Genomic DNA, 15,399 nt, shown 5'->3' with positions numbered 1-15,399 from the left:
AATGCTGAACTGTAGTCAATGAACAGCATTCTCACATGGGTGTTCCTTTTGTCCAGGTGGGAAAGGGCACTGTGGAATGTGATAGAGATTGTGTCATCTGGTGATCTGTTGGGGTGGTATGCACATTTTAGTGGGTATAGGGTTTCTACCACGATGGTGTTGATGTGAGCCATGACCAGCCTTTCAAAGCACTTCATGGCTACCGACGTGAGTGCTACGGGGCGGTAATCATTTAGGCAGGTCACCTTCGCTTTCTTGGGCACAGAGACTATGGTGGTCTGTTTGAAACATGTAGGTATTACATACTCAGTCAGGGAGAGGTTGAAAATGACAGTGAAGACACTTGCCAGTTGGTCCACGCATGCATACTGGGAATCTGTCTGGCCCTGTGTGAAATTTGACCTATTTAATGGTCTTGCTCACGTCGGCTACAGACAGCGTGAGCACACAGTCGTCCAGAACAGCTGGTGCTCTCAAGAATGCTTCAGTGTTGCTTGACTCGAAGCGAACTTAAAAGGCGCTTAGCTCATCTGGTAGGCTTGCGTCACTGTGCAGCTCACTGCATGGTTTCCCCTTGTAGTCCGTAATAGTTTTCAAGCCCTGCCACATCCGATGAGAGTCAGAGCCGGTGTTGTATGATTCAATCTTAGTCCTGTATTTACGCTTTGCCTGTATGATTTTTCGTCTGAGAGCATAGTGGGATTTCTTATAAGCGTCCAGATTAGTGTCCCTTTCCTTGAAAGCTGCAGCTCTAGCCATCAGCTCGGTGCGGATATTGCCTGTAGTCCATGGCTTCTGGTTGGTATATGTACATACAGTCACTGTGGGGACGACGTCCTCAATGCACTTATTGATGAAGCCGGTGACTGAGGTGTTATATTCCTCAATGCCCTTGGATGAATCACGGAACATATGCCAGTCTGTGCTAGCAAAAAACAATCCTGTAGCATAGAATCCGCTTCATCTGGCCCATTCCATATTGAGCAACTCACTGGTTCTTTCTGTTTTAGTTTTTGCTTGTAACAGGAGTCAGAAGGATAGAATTATGGTCAGATTTGCCAAATGGAGGGCGAGGGAGAGCTTGGTATGCTTTTCTGTGTGTGGAGTAAAAGTGGTCTATAGTTTATTTTCTTCTGGTTGCACATGTGACAGGCTGGTAAAGCAGATTTATGTTTGCCTGCATTAAAGTCCCTGGCCACTAGGAGCACCACTTCTGTATGAGCATTTTCTTGTTTGCTTATGGCCTTATACAGCTTGTTGACTGTGGTCTTAGTGCCAGCATCGGTTTGTGTTGGTAAATAGACGGCTATGAATAATATAGATGTGAACTCTCTTGGTAGATAGCGGGGTCTACAGCTTATCATGAGGTTGCCTAGCTCAGACGAGCAATACCTCAAGACTTCTTTAATATTAGACATTGTGCACCAACAGTTATTGACAAATATACACCCCTCCCCGTCCCTCGTCTTACCAGACTTAGATGCTCTGTCCTACCAATGCACGGAGAAGCTGACCAGTTCTATATTATCCATGTCGTTCTTTAGCCATGTCTCGGTGAATCATAAGATATTGCAGTTTTAATGTCCCGTGGGTAGGATAGTCTTAATCATATATTGTCCACTTTGTTTTCCAATGATTGCACGTTTTCCAATAATACGGAGGGTAGTGGTGGTTTACCTACTCGCCGGCAAATTCTTACAAGGCCCCCCCCTCCTCCCCCCTCTTTTCTCTGTGTTTTCTTCAAACGGATGACAGGGATTTGGGCCTTGTCTCGACAAAGCAGTATATAATTTGCGTTGGACTTATTAAACAAAAAATCTTTGTGCAGTTCAAGGTGAGTAATCGCTGTTCTGATGTCCAGAAATTGTTTTCGGGCATAAGAGACGGTAGCAGAAACATTATGTACAAAATTAATTACAAACAATGCAAAAAAACAGACAAAGTAGCACAGTTGGTTAGGAGCCCACAAAACTGCAGCCATCCACTCCGGTGCCACCATCATCATAGCAGGTAGCATGAGTGTGTTGCTAACATTTGGCAAAGATACCCTGCCTGCCACAGAGGATCAGTCCGAGGGTAACTTAGCTTCATGGTTACGATGCCATATTGTAATTGCCATCGATATGAAGATTTTGCGGCTGTGTTGGTGACAGTGTAAGACGTGGTAGGATTTTGTGGGAGAGAATCATAATTTTTAAAAACATGTCTGGGACTGTGGAAAGTTGTTCCAATTGTGTTGCAGATCATGTGGAGGGTTATTGGGGAGGTATCAAGCATCCATTGAAGAACAATTGGCTGAGGTTGTGTAGAGTTCACACCATCAACTATTCAGTATCGATGGCTATTTGTAAAGTTTAATTGTATTTATGTAGAGGTGTGGTGCTTGCAGGGCAGGCTTACAATGTTCAATTTATTTAATAACCCATGCCTCTCACTTGAGATAATTCATTGACATTTCACTTCAACATTTGTCAGAAAGTGCTTAACAGTACCCATCCTATACCTCCAAAAAGCAAGCAGGATGCACAGTGGCAAGGAAACACTTCCTAGAAGAACAAGATGGCGCCAGAGGAGATGGCCGCCGTTTTACGGTCTCCTAACCAATTGTGCTATTATGTGGTTTTGTTCATGATATTTGTAAATGATTTTGTAAGTAATGTTTCTGCAAACGTATATTACGGCAGAAAAGAGCTTCTGGATATCAGGACAGCGATCACTCACCTCAGATTAGATTTCAAAGATTTCTTCAACAACAACAACAAGCTGGACTCACACGATATTCTCCAAACACCCCACATGGCAGACATCTCAATTATTCTCAAAAGGAAGCGACGCAGAGGATGAAGTGCCGGATGCCTCGTCCGGACCTGCAGAAGGCGAGTGGGAAAGCTGCCGTTACTGTCAATACTACTCGCCAACGTGCAATCATTGGCCAATAAACTAGACGAGGTACGATCACGAATATCCTACCAACGGGACATCAAAAACTTTAATATCCTATGTTTCACGGAATCGTGACTGAATGACGAAATGGATATTCAGCTAGCGGGATATATGCTGCACTGGCAGGATAGAACAGCACACTCTGGTAAGACGTGGGGAGGGGGGGGGGTGGTCCCTGTGCCCAACAACACAAAGGCAACCTGCAACCTAGCCATGAAGTGCTTTGAAAGGCTGGTAATGGCTCACATTAACAACATTATCCCAGAAACCCTAGACCCACTCCAATTTGCATACCGCCCAAACAGATCCACAGATGATGCAATCTCTATTGCACTCAACACTGCCTTTTCCCACCTCGGCAAAAGGAACACTTGTGTGAGAATGCTATTTATTGACTACAGCTCAGCGTTCAACACCATAGTACCCTCAAAGCTCATCACTAAGCTAAGTAACCTGGGACTAAACACCTCCCTCTGCAACTGGATCCTGGACTTCCTGATGGGCCGCCCCCAGGTGGTGAGGGTTGGTAGCAACACTGGAGCTCCCCAGGGCTGAGTGCTCAGTCCCCTGCTGTACTCCTTGTTCACCAATGACTGCATGGCCAGGCACGACTCCAACACCATCATTAAGTTTGCCGATGACACAACAGTGACAATGAGACAGCCTATAGGGAGGAGGTCAGAGACCTAGCCGGGTGGTGCCAGACTAACAACCTATCCCTCAGCGTAACCAAGACTAAGGAGATGATTGTGGACTACAGGAAAAGGAGCACCGAGCATGTCCCCATTCTCATCGAAGGGGCTGTAGAAGAGCTTGTTGAGAGTTTCAAATTCCGTGGTGTCCACATCAACAACAAACTAGAATGGTCCAAACACACCAAAACAGTCATTAAGAGGGCACGACAAAGCCTATTCCCCCTCAGGAAACTAAAAAGATTTGTCATTGGTCCTGAGATCTTAAAAAAGTTCTTCAGCTGCAACATCGAGAGCATCCTGACCGGTTGCATCACTGCCTGGTACAAATTGCTCAGCCTCCGACCACAAGGCACTTCAGAGGGTAGTGCGTAAGGCCCAGTACATCACTGGGGCAAAGCTGCCTGCCATCCAGGACCTCTACACCAGGCGGTGTCAGAGGAAGGCCCTAAAAATTGTCAAAGACCCCAGCCACCCCAGTCATAGACTGTTCTCTCTACTACCACATGGCAAGCGGTACCGGAGTGCCAAGTCTAGGACAAAAAGGCTTCTCAACAGTTTTTACCCCCAAGCTATAAGTCTCCTGAACAGGTAACCAAATGGTTACCCGGACTATTTTCATTGTACCCCCCCCAGCCCCTCTTTTACGCTGCTGCCACTCTCTGTTTATCTTATTTGCATATTCACTTTAACTATACATTCATGTACATACTACCTCAATTGGCCCGAACAACCAGTGCTCCCGCACATTGGCTGACCGGGCTATCTGCATTGTGTCTCACCACCCGCCAACCCCTCTTTTTACACTACTGCTACTCTCTGTTCATCATATATGCATAGTCACTTTAACCATACCTACATGTACATAATACCTCAATAAGCCTGACTAACCGGTGTCTGTATATAGCCTTGCTACTCTTCTTTTCAAATGTCTTTTTAATGTTTTTTTTCTTTCCTTACCTACACACCCATACCTTTTTCGCACAATTGGTTAGAGCCAGTAAAGTAAGCATTTCACCTGTTGTCTTCGGGGCACATGACAAATAAACTTTTATTTGATTTGAGAAGGAGGAAAACTCACTCAGAGGGGGAGGAGGGGGTCATCCATGCAGTAGGCCTACACAGTATGGTAACATGCAAGTGCAAAGGCTAGTATCTTTAAGAATGAAGTAACCATTCAGCTAAACAAATAGCCCATAAAATATGAAACAAGTCTTCTCATTCTGTCATCCAATCTCCTTAGAAATCTTTATTTTTGGATCTGCCCTGAAGGCAACGTCGCAGACGGAAGACATTAGGGAGCTAAATGGATTTAGAGTCAAAGTGACATGATTTTATGCTACTTGGCATATGGTATCAGATTGAGCTTCTGTCTATTTTTGGTCTTCAACCAAAGTCTTGAATTATGGAATTATGAAAATAAGATTGGTCTGTGCTTTGTGACTGTTGATGCTTCAAGGAAAAGTTGTTGCAAAAATCATTCCAATCAAGGTTTTGCCTTTTGCTGTAGGATATTTTTCCCCTATGTTTGTTTTGTTTTTTACCTGGCCACAGGAAACGAAGGAATCGTCCTGCATGATTCCTGTTTTTTTTCCCCCGTATGATTCCTGTAGGACTTGTTTGTAAGGGGTAGTACTTGTTACAGTATTGGTGTCTGTGTTGTAACATGAAATACATGACACCTCAAGGGTTGTCCGTTCGAAATTGTCCGTTTGAAATTGCCCACAGAATATAACTATTTTGATCAGACAGGGACATCCTGCTTTAGAAATGACCACTTCAGGGGGCAGTCACAATCAGGATAAGAAGTATTGCAATCAATTTGAAGGACACACTTTAAGCAGACACTCATGTTCCTAAGAAACAGCTGGAACACAATATTCTAGATGAGAGTTCTGTGCCAAACATGAAACATGTTTAGAGCAGTCTCTGAGAAACCGTTTATGTTTTTATTTTTGTGTCATTTAACGGGTGGAATGTAAGGTCCATGCAATAACCATACAAGATACAAACAATAACCATTTTCATTAGAGCAGTCTGTGAGCTAGCATTCTTGTTTTTCCATTTCTCAAATATACAGATGAATTAAACAATTCTGAGGGATGGTGATTGGTAGCCAATAGTAAAAAAATGCTGAAATCAAATATCTGTGGATTGAATGTATTCAAGGACAATATTGTGAGCTTAAGATCTCAAGCTCATGATCGCAAGATATAAAGTATGACTATCTGTCCTGAGAGACTAATCGAAGGCAGATGTAAAGTTTTAATGGCACATTTGAAGTTGAATCTGTTCTTTACATAAACCTGACAACTGTATTTGTTATTTTATTTTCATGTACATTTCACATTTCCTGACTAACACTGAATGCTCTCTCCATCTCAAATAAAAACTCTTACACAGCTTTTCTCTCTATCCACAGCTGCACTCGAATATGGACAGAGGCGATGGTAACGTGAAGTACATTCTCACTGGAGAAGGGGTGGGAAGCTTGTTTTTAATAGACGAGAACTCAGGTGACATTCACGCCACTAAGAGGTTGGACAGGGAGGAGAGGGCCATATACACACTCCACGCTACGGTGGTGGACAAGAGGACCAATGAGACACTGGAGGCTGATACTGAATTTAACATCAAGATCCACGACATCAACGACAATGAGCCAAAGTTCTCTAAAGACCTTTATTTCGCCAGTGTCCCAGAGATGTCTGACGTAGGTGAGTAAGTTGGTCTTCTTGTGATGCTTTATTTCTGTGGAGAAATGTGAATGACAATTCTTTCTTAAACCTATATAGTTCACAGAGGCAGAGATAAGCAATGAACTGCATATCATTCAAATCATGTCATTCACACGACAATATAATAATAGTGGAAGGTTGAAATTGAAGCTATCATTAAAGTGAAGGTTTTGCTTCATCACACTCAAATGAATTCAGATAATATAGATTAACCAGTAGGCATGAATACCAACAAAGCTTTAAACATGCAAACAGGAGAACTGGAATCAATTTCCAATCATGAGCCTACAAATTAATAGAAAGTGTAATCACCATTGAAGTAAAACTTACTTGCCAATATGAAAAATAATGGTTCTCTATTGTGTTCACATAATGATTGAATTGCTGGCTGACTCCAGAGAGAGGATGTTGCGGTTAAAACATCCAGCATTGGCAATATGCATTGAATACTTTTCTTTCTGTGAGGTAACCAACCATTATTTATTGAAGATCAGACTCAACAAGCTCTGGGTTGGGCACTGTGAAAAGGTGTACTGTATAAGTAAACGTTGTACAGTAAAAGCACTGTAAACCACTTGTGCTAACAGGCAGACTTCCCTCAAAGGTTGATGCTTCCAGTTTCTATTTGTCTGTTAATTAATACATTAATCCATCCATTTCTTCCAATCATTATTTCATTAATTTGTTATTCATGCATTCATACATACCCTCGGTAATGCTAGAGTGAAGCATTTATCATGGGATTCCTTGTGTGTGAAGTGCATAGCCATTACCAAATCATTGGACACGGTCACCAATGCTTCACCAAACAGATGAACAAACTGCCCATGGTTGTATCCCAAATGGCACTCTTTCCATAGTGCACTTCTTTTGACCAGGGCCCATAGGGATGCATCCCATGTGTTTAGAGGGTGCAAACTGGTTTGTCAGAGCAGGCATCTGTGAAGAGTCAGCAGGTAGCCCCCTTTCATATTCTCATTGCAGACAGCTGTTCCAGCAGTCATTAGTATGCTTGAAGATAGTCCGACTTAGCCAGGACGTTACAGAGGTCTCCAGAATGCCAAGGACAAATGTGTTCCAAATGTCACCCTATTCCCTATAGTGCACTACATAGGGAATAGGATGTCACTTGGCATCTAGCAGTGGCTAGACAATGTAAGTACAACAAAGGGCTATGAACCCACACTCTAGGGGCCAGTTTCCCAGACATAGATTAAGACTAGTCTTGGACTAAGTGGCACTTTCAATGGAGAATATCAGTTGAACATGAGTTTTTGTCTAGGACTGTATCTGGGAAAACAGCCCCTAGAGGCTTAGTATTAGAACAAGAATTACATTTTTGCCCCAAAAATGTAAAACTGTACTCTATTGTTCACCCTTAGCAGAACTTGAATCATTTCAGCTCAATTTACGTCCCCTTCATAGATGACTATTATGCATTCTGTGGAAATGTTTTTTGGGGAATTTATTATTTTTAGCTATATTTATAATGACAAGAGCTGTGTGTTGTTCATATTTCCCTAGGCAAGGTTAACTAGGTACTGTGCAACATAAATTACAAGGCCTCACAGAACTTCTACCTCCCTTTGAGCTGGATCGCATTTCAAATTGTTTTGTAAAATGTTATTGTGCTTATAATTACTTTATTATATGCATGCTAGATCGTTCCTAGTAATTGCTCTGTATAGCTATGTACATTTCCGTGAATGTATGGATGTGCATTATGTTGGATGCAGAGATAAGGCAGCCTAGCGAGTAGACTGTTGGGCCAATAACTGGGAAAAATATGTTGATGTACCCTTGAGCAAGGCACTTAACACTAATTGTTCCAGGGTCGCCGTTAATAATGGCAGACCATGGCCGTGCACCACTCTCCGAGGGTATCTCAGGGAGAGTTGGGATATGCAAGAAACACATTTCCAATTATATACTAATACACACTTGTACATGTGTGAAATAGGACAAATAGAAGCACGCACCAAATTATATAATTTGTGCATTATCTATACTTTGCTATGTATTGTACGTTCTCTATCTTCTCCTCCACAGGCACATCAGTTATTCAAGTCACCGCGACAGATGCTGATGATCAAACATATGGGAACAGTGCCAAGCTTGTGTACAGTATTCTACAGGGTCAACCATATTTCTCAGTGGATTCAGACAATGGTAATCTAATCACAACACCCACAATGGGCATGCAAACACTTGAAAGAAGCCATCATGTGTGTATATTATCTTTCCTCCTCTACTCTGCAAACAGAGACCCAACAGCACTCAGTATGGGGTGTTTGTTTAGGGAATGATAAGTGAGTTGAGCTTATTCATGGTTTTCCTCTCTATCTCTATGTTAGTCAGATGGCACCTGGAAAGGATATTTTAATAGTGGGTGAATACAATGGCTGCTGTGAACTCAATGGCTTGGTGTGTTAATATACACTCTTAGGGTTCATTGGCTGTCCCCATAGGATAACCCTTTTCAGTGTCAGGGTTCCATCTACAACCCTCTGAGGAAAGGGTTCTGCATGGAACCAAAAAGGTTCTACCTGGAACCAAAAAGGGTTCTCCTATGAGGACAGCCGAATAATCATTTTAGGTTATAGATAGCATTTTACAGTAGTGTTCGGCTTTTGATACCTTCTTTTGATAACTACAACATTCTTGTGATATATTGCACATATTCTATTGAGGACTGGCAATTCAAATGTATTTACTCTAAATTAAGTAGATATTGTCCTTGTAAATTATTTTAATCTCAAGTTAAACCTGACCAGTCATATTGATAATAGTCTGTTTTCTCATTCAGGCACGATTAGAACAGCCCTGCCTAACATGGACAGGGAGACCAAGGAGAACTACCAGGTTGTGATCCAGGCTAAAGACATGGCTGGCCAGATGGGTGGGTTATCAGGGACCACCACAGTCAGCATTACCCTCTCTGATGAGAATGACAGCCCACCGCGCTTTGCTAACCGTAAGAGACCTTCTCTCTTCTCATCGTTGTTGATATTCTGTTTTTCGTGGAGACAAAAAGTGCTGTACATGTATGTGCTCTCTTTTCGCTATCACTGTGCAATTTTTTTAAAACTGAGACGACAATTGTTAATCTGGCATGCATCGACGATATCCTGTGAGCTCTTTCTTAAGTCAGTGTTGGTTTGACCTCTGTCAAAAGTTGGTTTTGAGTAATGGGTTATGGCATAACTAATAACCCATTTACTACAATTATGCTGAAACTTCATCAGTTAAAAGGCAGATATTGTGCTATGTACGTAGCCTACGGGTAGGACTGGCATCAGAGTCGAAAAGGGAACAATCTGTACATAATAATCCTTTCTGAAGGAGTCCCACAACTAATGACAAAACAAACCGGAACTTTTCCACACAAGACAAACTCTATAAAAAATCTGCGCTACTTAATTGAAGCTGAAAGTGGAGTACCTTTTATATATACTTCTCCCCCAGGAGACGTAGATAAACAAACATTTAAAAATACACATCACATCATCCCAGGGTGCAAAGAATCTGGGGGATAAAACTCTGTTGCTTATTCTGTTTCTATTCAATTCTTTTTATCGTATTTTCTTCTTCTCCCCAGATACGTTTCGTCTGAGCACTCTGGAGTCGGCTGAAGTAGGAGCAGCCATAGGTCGGATCAAGGCTAACGATGCGGACGTGGGGCGGAATGCTGAGATGCAGTATAGCATCGTCGACCGAGACGGACAGGATATGTTCACGATCATCTCTGACCAAAACACACAGGAGGGCGTTATCAGGGTAAAAAAGGTAGGCCCTAAACTTCCAGTACAATGTTCTCATGTTTTAATTGCTTATGACCCAACTGCTTCAAATCACAAGATACCACTTTGTGTATATAGTTATCCTCTCTCTAAACTAAACCCATCTTCTATTATTATCATCTTCATGAAAGTACTTAATCCTGTTCACTGTCAAGAGACCCTTATTCCTTCTGGGAATTTGTATAAAGAGTCTTTGAGACTTTTGAAATCCAGGTTTAGCTTTTCTTTTCTTAGCCAGGGCCATACTTTTCAGAGCCTCGGCCAATTATGCAAATTGGAGAGCCTAAGTGAAAAGAAGACGGTGCGTACATACTGTATATATAGGCTCAGATTAAAAATGACACCCTGATAGCAGTCCTTAATATCTAAAGGTGTGCAAAAAAAATCATAAATATAGTAGGTATAAAGAAACTCATAGATACAGTAGGTATAAAGAAACTCATAGATACAGTAGGTATAAAGAAACTCATAGATACAGTAGGCATAAAGAAACTCATAGATACAGTAGGCATAAAGAAACTCATAAATACAGTAGGTATAAAGAAACTCAGATACAGTAGGTACAAAGAAACTCATAGATACAGTAGGTATAAAGAAACTCATAGATACAGTAGGCATAAAGAAACTCATGAATACAGTAGGTATAAAGAAACTCATAGATACAGTAGGCATAAAGAAACTCATAGATACAGTAGGTATAAAGAAACTCATAGGTACAGTAGGTATAAAGAAACTCATAGATACAGTAGTTATAACGAAACGCATAGATACAGTAGGTATAAAGCTGTAAGGAGATAAGTAGGGGAGCTCCGCTTTACTTTACTCATTCACTAGTTTTTATTTCAACCAATAATCGACCAAGTTTATCAACTTAAGCATAAACTTTCAGTTTACTTTCAGTTATGATAGTAAATTAATTCTATTGAATAATTATTGATGGTTTATCTTTTTCATTTTCTTCATAGCAACTGGATTATGAGAAACAAAGGACGTACTCATTCAAAGTGGAGGTGACTAACACCTATCTGGACCCCAGGTTCATGTACAGTCCAAACCCTCCTTTCAAAGATGATGCCATGGTGAGGGTGACGATAGAGGATGTGGATGAGCCGCCAGTGTTTAGCAGGAACCCTTATATCATTGAGGTACACGAGGACACAGCCGCTGGCAGCTTTGTTGGTGTGGTGTCTGCCAGGGACCCCGATGCTGACAACAACTCAGTCAAGTAAGTAATTGTGTCTGCATGTCAAATTGCACCCTATTCCCTAATGCAGTGCACTTCTTTTGGCCAGGCCCACCAGGGCGCTTGTCAAAAGAGTGCACCATATAGGTTGTATGGTGCCAGTTAAGACTCAGACCGTACATTGAACTGATCTGGCTCAGCATCTTTGTTATAAATTCAAATACTCCACAGGGTTTCATTGGTTGATTGATTGATTGATTGACTACATGTAGTTGGTTGATTAGTTGATTGTTTATAGATGTTCCCTCGCTGAATAAAGATGTTTTAATTTAGGTAATTTGATTGTTTCATAACCTAATGAACTATTATGGTGTAAGAAACAAAGAATAAAAGGTAGCAATACAAATAAACAATTCCTGGTGTGGTAATAAATCTATAACAACCATTACATTTTTGGATGTGGAAATGTGGTTTGCTTTGCTAATCGAATCCATCAGTGTATCCGAGTGTCAGTGTGGAGAGAGGGTGGTTGGAAGAAAAGCAAATTATTGATGGGTCCCTCCTTGTTGACGGCACTGTGATGAGAATACAGACACTGTTTATTTCCACAGAATTATGTAAGCTAGCCCAGTGTGGTAGCGGCACAAAGTCAAAGAGCCTAATTTGCTCTATCGATTCACACTGCGCTGTTCCACACATATGGCGCCTGTCTGTCTGTGTATTTGTCTGTCTGTTGTCTCTCTGTGTATCTACCTGCCCATCTGTCTGTCTGCCCGTTCCATCTATCCGTCCGTCCGTCTGTCTCTCTCTCCAACATGGAGACATGCCAGTCTCTGCTCGTGCAGCACAATGAGGAATGTCAGTCGAATATATAAGTTGACAATGATAAATGAGACAGCGGTATATAAGTACTCATTATTTCCTGACAAAGGAAATAGAAGGAGAGGAATGATACATACTGTGCGAGCCAACATTAGGTGATTTGTAGTGTATTTTTTAATAGACTCCTATGTTATTATGCTCAAACATAATTAATGATATTGATGGAATTTATCACAGGAGACAAGAACTACAGCTTTATGTCTGGGACAAAACATCATGTCCATATGATTCATTTGATTTGAATCATGTCTCGATTAATATGGGTAAATTAAAATGAGGGACAGTTTTACACAATCAAACATGATGTATTTGTATTACTCTATGCAGATACTCCATTGACCGCCATACCGATTTGGAGAGACTGTTCAACATTGATTCTGTTAACGGCACCATTACAACACTGAAAGGCCTCGACAGGGAGATGTCAAAATGGCATAACATCTCTGTTGTTGCAACTGAAATAAGTAAGATAAACATCCTCTTTTTATTACTTTTTTGGCAAAAAATATTGTGCATGTATGCTAAATTTTGTGGCCTTTGTTATTACACACATTTTTGATGCTAGAGGCATTTATGCACTTTTGAAAATAGACAAAGACACCTAAATGGGATGCAAAAGCTGCACATGTTCACATATGCCTAGTTAAATAAAAAATGAACAAATCTGCATATGTTCCACTCTCCTGGTGTCCCAGGTCTAAATCAGTCCCTTATTAGAGGGGGAGACATTTTTAAAAGCAGCGGAACTGGCTTCAAGGTCCAGATTTCAATTTGAGGGGTCTACTGTCTGGGCCTGCTAACACACTTCAAACATCTTGTTTAGGTAACCCTCGCCAAACCACTCGAGTCCCAGTGTTCATCAAGGTCCTGGACGTTAACGACAATGCACCTGAATTTGCCATGTATTACGAGACATTTGTCTGTGAAAATGTCCAATCAGGACAGGTAAAGTAGACATCATAATACTAAGAATGTTGAGGAAAAGCCTGAAGAAAGTACATATGTTTTCGAATGCCTTTTTGTTTCACTATCCACAGCTGATTCAGACGATAAGTGCGGTTGACACAGATGAGCCCCTTGTTGGACATAAGTTTGTCTTCAGCATAAGCTCCTCCAATCCAAACTTCACTATCGTTGACAATGAAGGTAAACATTAGCCTTCTGTAATTCTTTATTGACTAGTAGCATTTAGTGAGTAGTAGTGAATGATTTGTATCTGGCCATTATCTGTTCATACTGTTCACTGCAAAAAAATGTCTTGTAATTGTTGTAGTGAACAGTAGTAATCTTGTAATACTGGCAGCACATTTCTGTTATTTGATATAGATGTGTCAAGACTTATTTGTCATTTGGATATCAATGGCCTGAAGTACCTATATTTTATTTTGAAATAGTTTAATTCACTCATGTATCTTGTATTTTCAAGTTTAAACATAGACTTAAAAAAAAAAATGTGTTATTGAATATCCGAAACATACAATATACTTGCAGTGAAGCCGCTCAACAACTACATCATACCAGTCATCAAACAGATTCCCATTCAGAGAGACACACATAAGCATCTGGGTTCAATGCCCTGCTCACATGAACCACCCCACAGTTCCCCGATAGCTGTCCCTCAACCATTCAAGACCACTCCCACAGTCCCCCCCAGGAAGAAAAAAAACATATAATTCCATTCCTCACCCCCAAGAACCCCCCAATGCACCAACAACCAAGAGAATAAACTAAAGAGAAAAGGGAAATACAGAAGAAAACAGCAAACAACAATGCAAAAATAAAAATAAAACATTTAAAACAAAGGACATCAAGGACAACTAAAATCACAACAGCAATGCCAACTGTATATGTTTGTGTGCATGTCTGGCACTATTATATGTACTGTATGTGTGTGTTCTTGTATATGTTTATTTGAATGAGAGTGTGTGGATATGCATGTGTACAAACACCTGCACGACATCAGTCTCAGGCAAACCGGCATTAGTTGTAAAAACACTGCCCCTCAGTGTCATTCAAATGTACTTTTCATATTGTTTTATTTTGAATTTGTATTACTTTTATCTATTATTATTACTTTGACCCTCATGCTATCTCCCACACAGCAACTCCACTCCCACTTGTCTCCAATTCCAATTCCACATCCCAACCCTCAGTTTTCCCCATCCTATCCTATCTATCTCTTTCAACATAGACTTGCAGGTAGTCTGCTTAATTACAACAACATACACAGTAACATCATTTTTTACTTGCCACAGTGTTACATTCATATGCTCTTTTTATCTACCTTAGTTTAATGAACTGATTGCAAGTTGCTCTGGATAAGAGTGTCTGCTAAATGACCAAAATGTACATGTAAATATAAACACTTGCAAAGCACAATGCTGGGTATTATTCTAATGAGCTCTGACCACAAATAAGGCCACATTTTATTAAAATATAAAATAATACCAAGCAGTGTGCTTTGCAAATTTTTATTTTCACATTTTGGTCGTTTAGCATACACTCTTGTCCAGACTGACTTACAGTCAATGCATTAAACTAAGGTTGATAAATAAACACATATCACAGTCATAACAAGTAAAACATCTCTGTAGCCATTACTGAGAATGCTGTAGTAGTTAATAATACATTGCTCTTCAAGATTCTATGTATTTGTTGAAAGATACTTTTTTATGTATCTTTGCCCACCTCTGGGTAGTGACAAGAATATTATTCTAATATTCACAGTAATTTACCACCAGTGTTCTTTAGGCCCTAAACTTCCAGGATCTGACTCTTTTTCTCAATTTTCACCTAAATTACATCCCCAAATCTAACTGCCTGTAGCTCAGGACCTGAAGCAAGGACATGCATATTCTTGATTACATTGAAAGGAAACACTTTGAAGTTTGTAGAAATGTGAAAGGAATGTAGGAGAATATAACACATTAGATCTGGTAAAATATATAAAATAAATCATTTTTTTGTTGTACCGTCATCTTTGAAATGCAAGAAAAAGGCCATAATGTATTATTCCAGCCCAGGCGTAATTTAGATTTTGGACACTAGATGGTAGCAGTGTACGTGGAAAGTTTTAGACAGATTCAATGAACCATTGCATATCTGTTCAAAATGTTGTATCAAGACTGCCCAAATGTGCCTAATTGGTTTATTAATACATT

The 15,399-nt window shown here is 40.6% G+C and overlaps 1 protein-coding gene across 1 annotated transcript in view; it reads left to right on the top strand.

Moving 5' to 3' along the window:
• Positions 1 to 15,399, top strand: part of LOC112228030 (cadherin-10) — a 51,169-nt gene that overhangs the window by 27,183 nt on the left and 8,587 nt on the right. The window contains exons 3-10 of the mRNA XM_024393150.1: positions 6,058 to 6,352; positions 8,423 to 8,542; positions 9,180 to 9,347; positions 9,972 to 10,159; positions 11,139 to 11,398; positions 12,566 to 12,702; positions 13,062 to 13,183; positions 13,276 to 13,384. Of these exons, the coding sequence (XP_024248918.1) occupies positions 6,058 to 6,352; positions 8,423 to 8,542; positions 9,180 to 9,347; positions 9,972 to 10,159; positions 11,139 to 11,398; positions 12,566 to 12,702; positions 13,062 to 13,183; positions 13,276 to 13,384 (1,399 nt within the window). The remainder of the gene's footprint in view (positions 1 to 6,057; positions 6,353 to 8,422; positions 8,543 to 9,179; positions 9,348 to 9,971; positions 10,160 to 11,138; positions 11,399 to 12,565; positions 12,703 to 13,061; positions 13,184 to 13,275; positions 13,385 to 15,399) is intronic.

Source organism: Oncorhynchus tshawytscha, linkage group LG29 (genome assembly GCF_018296145.1).
Source record: "Oncorhynchus tshawytscha isolate Ot180627B linkage group LG29, Otsh_v2.0, whole genome shotgun sequence".
Lineage (NCBI taxonomy): Eukaryota > Metazoa > Chordata > Actinopteri > Salmoniformes > Salmonidae > Oncorhynchus > Oncorhynchus tshawytscha.
Note: the sequence above shows the minus strand (reverse complement) of the source record. Positions and strands in the feature narration are given on the sequence as shown.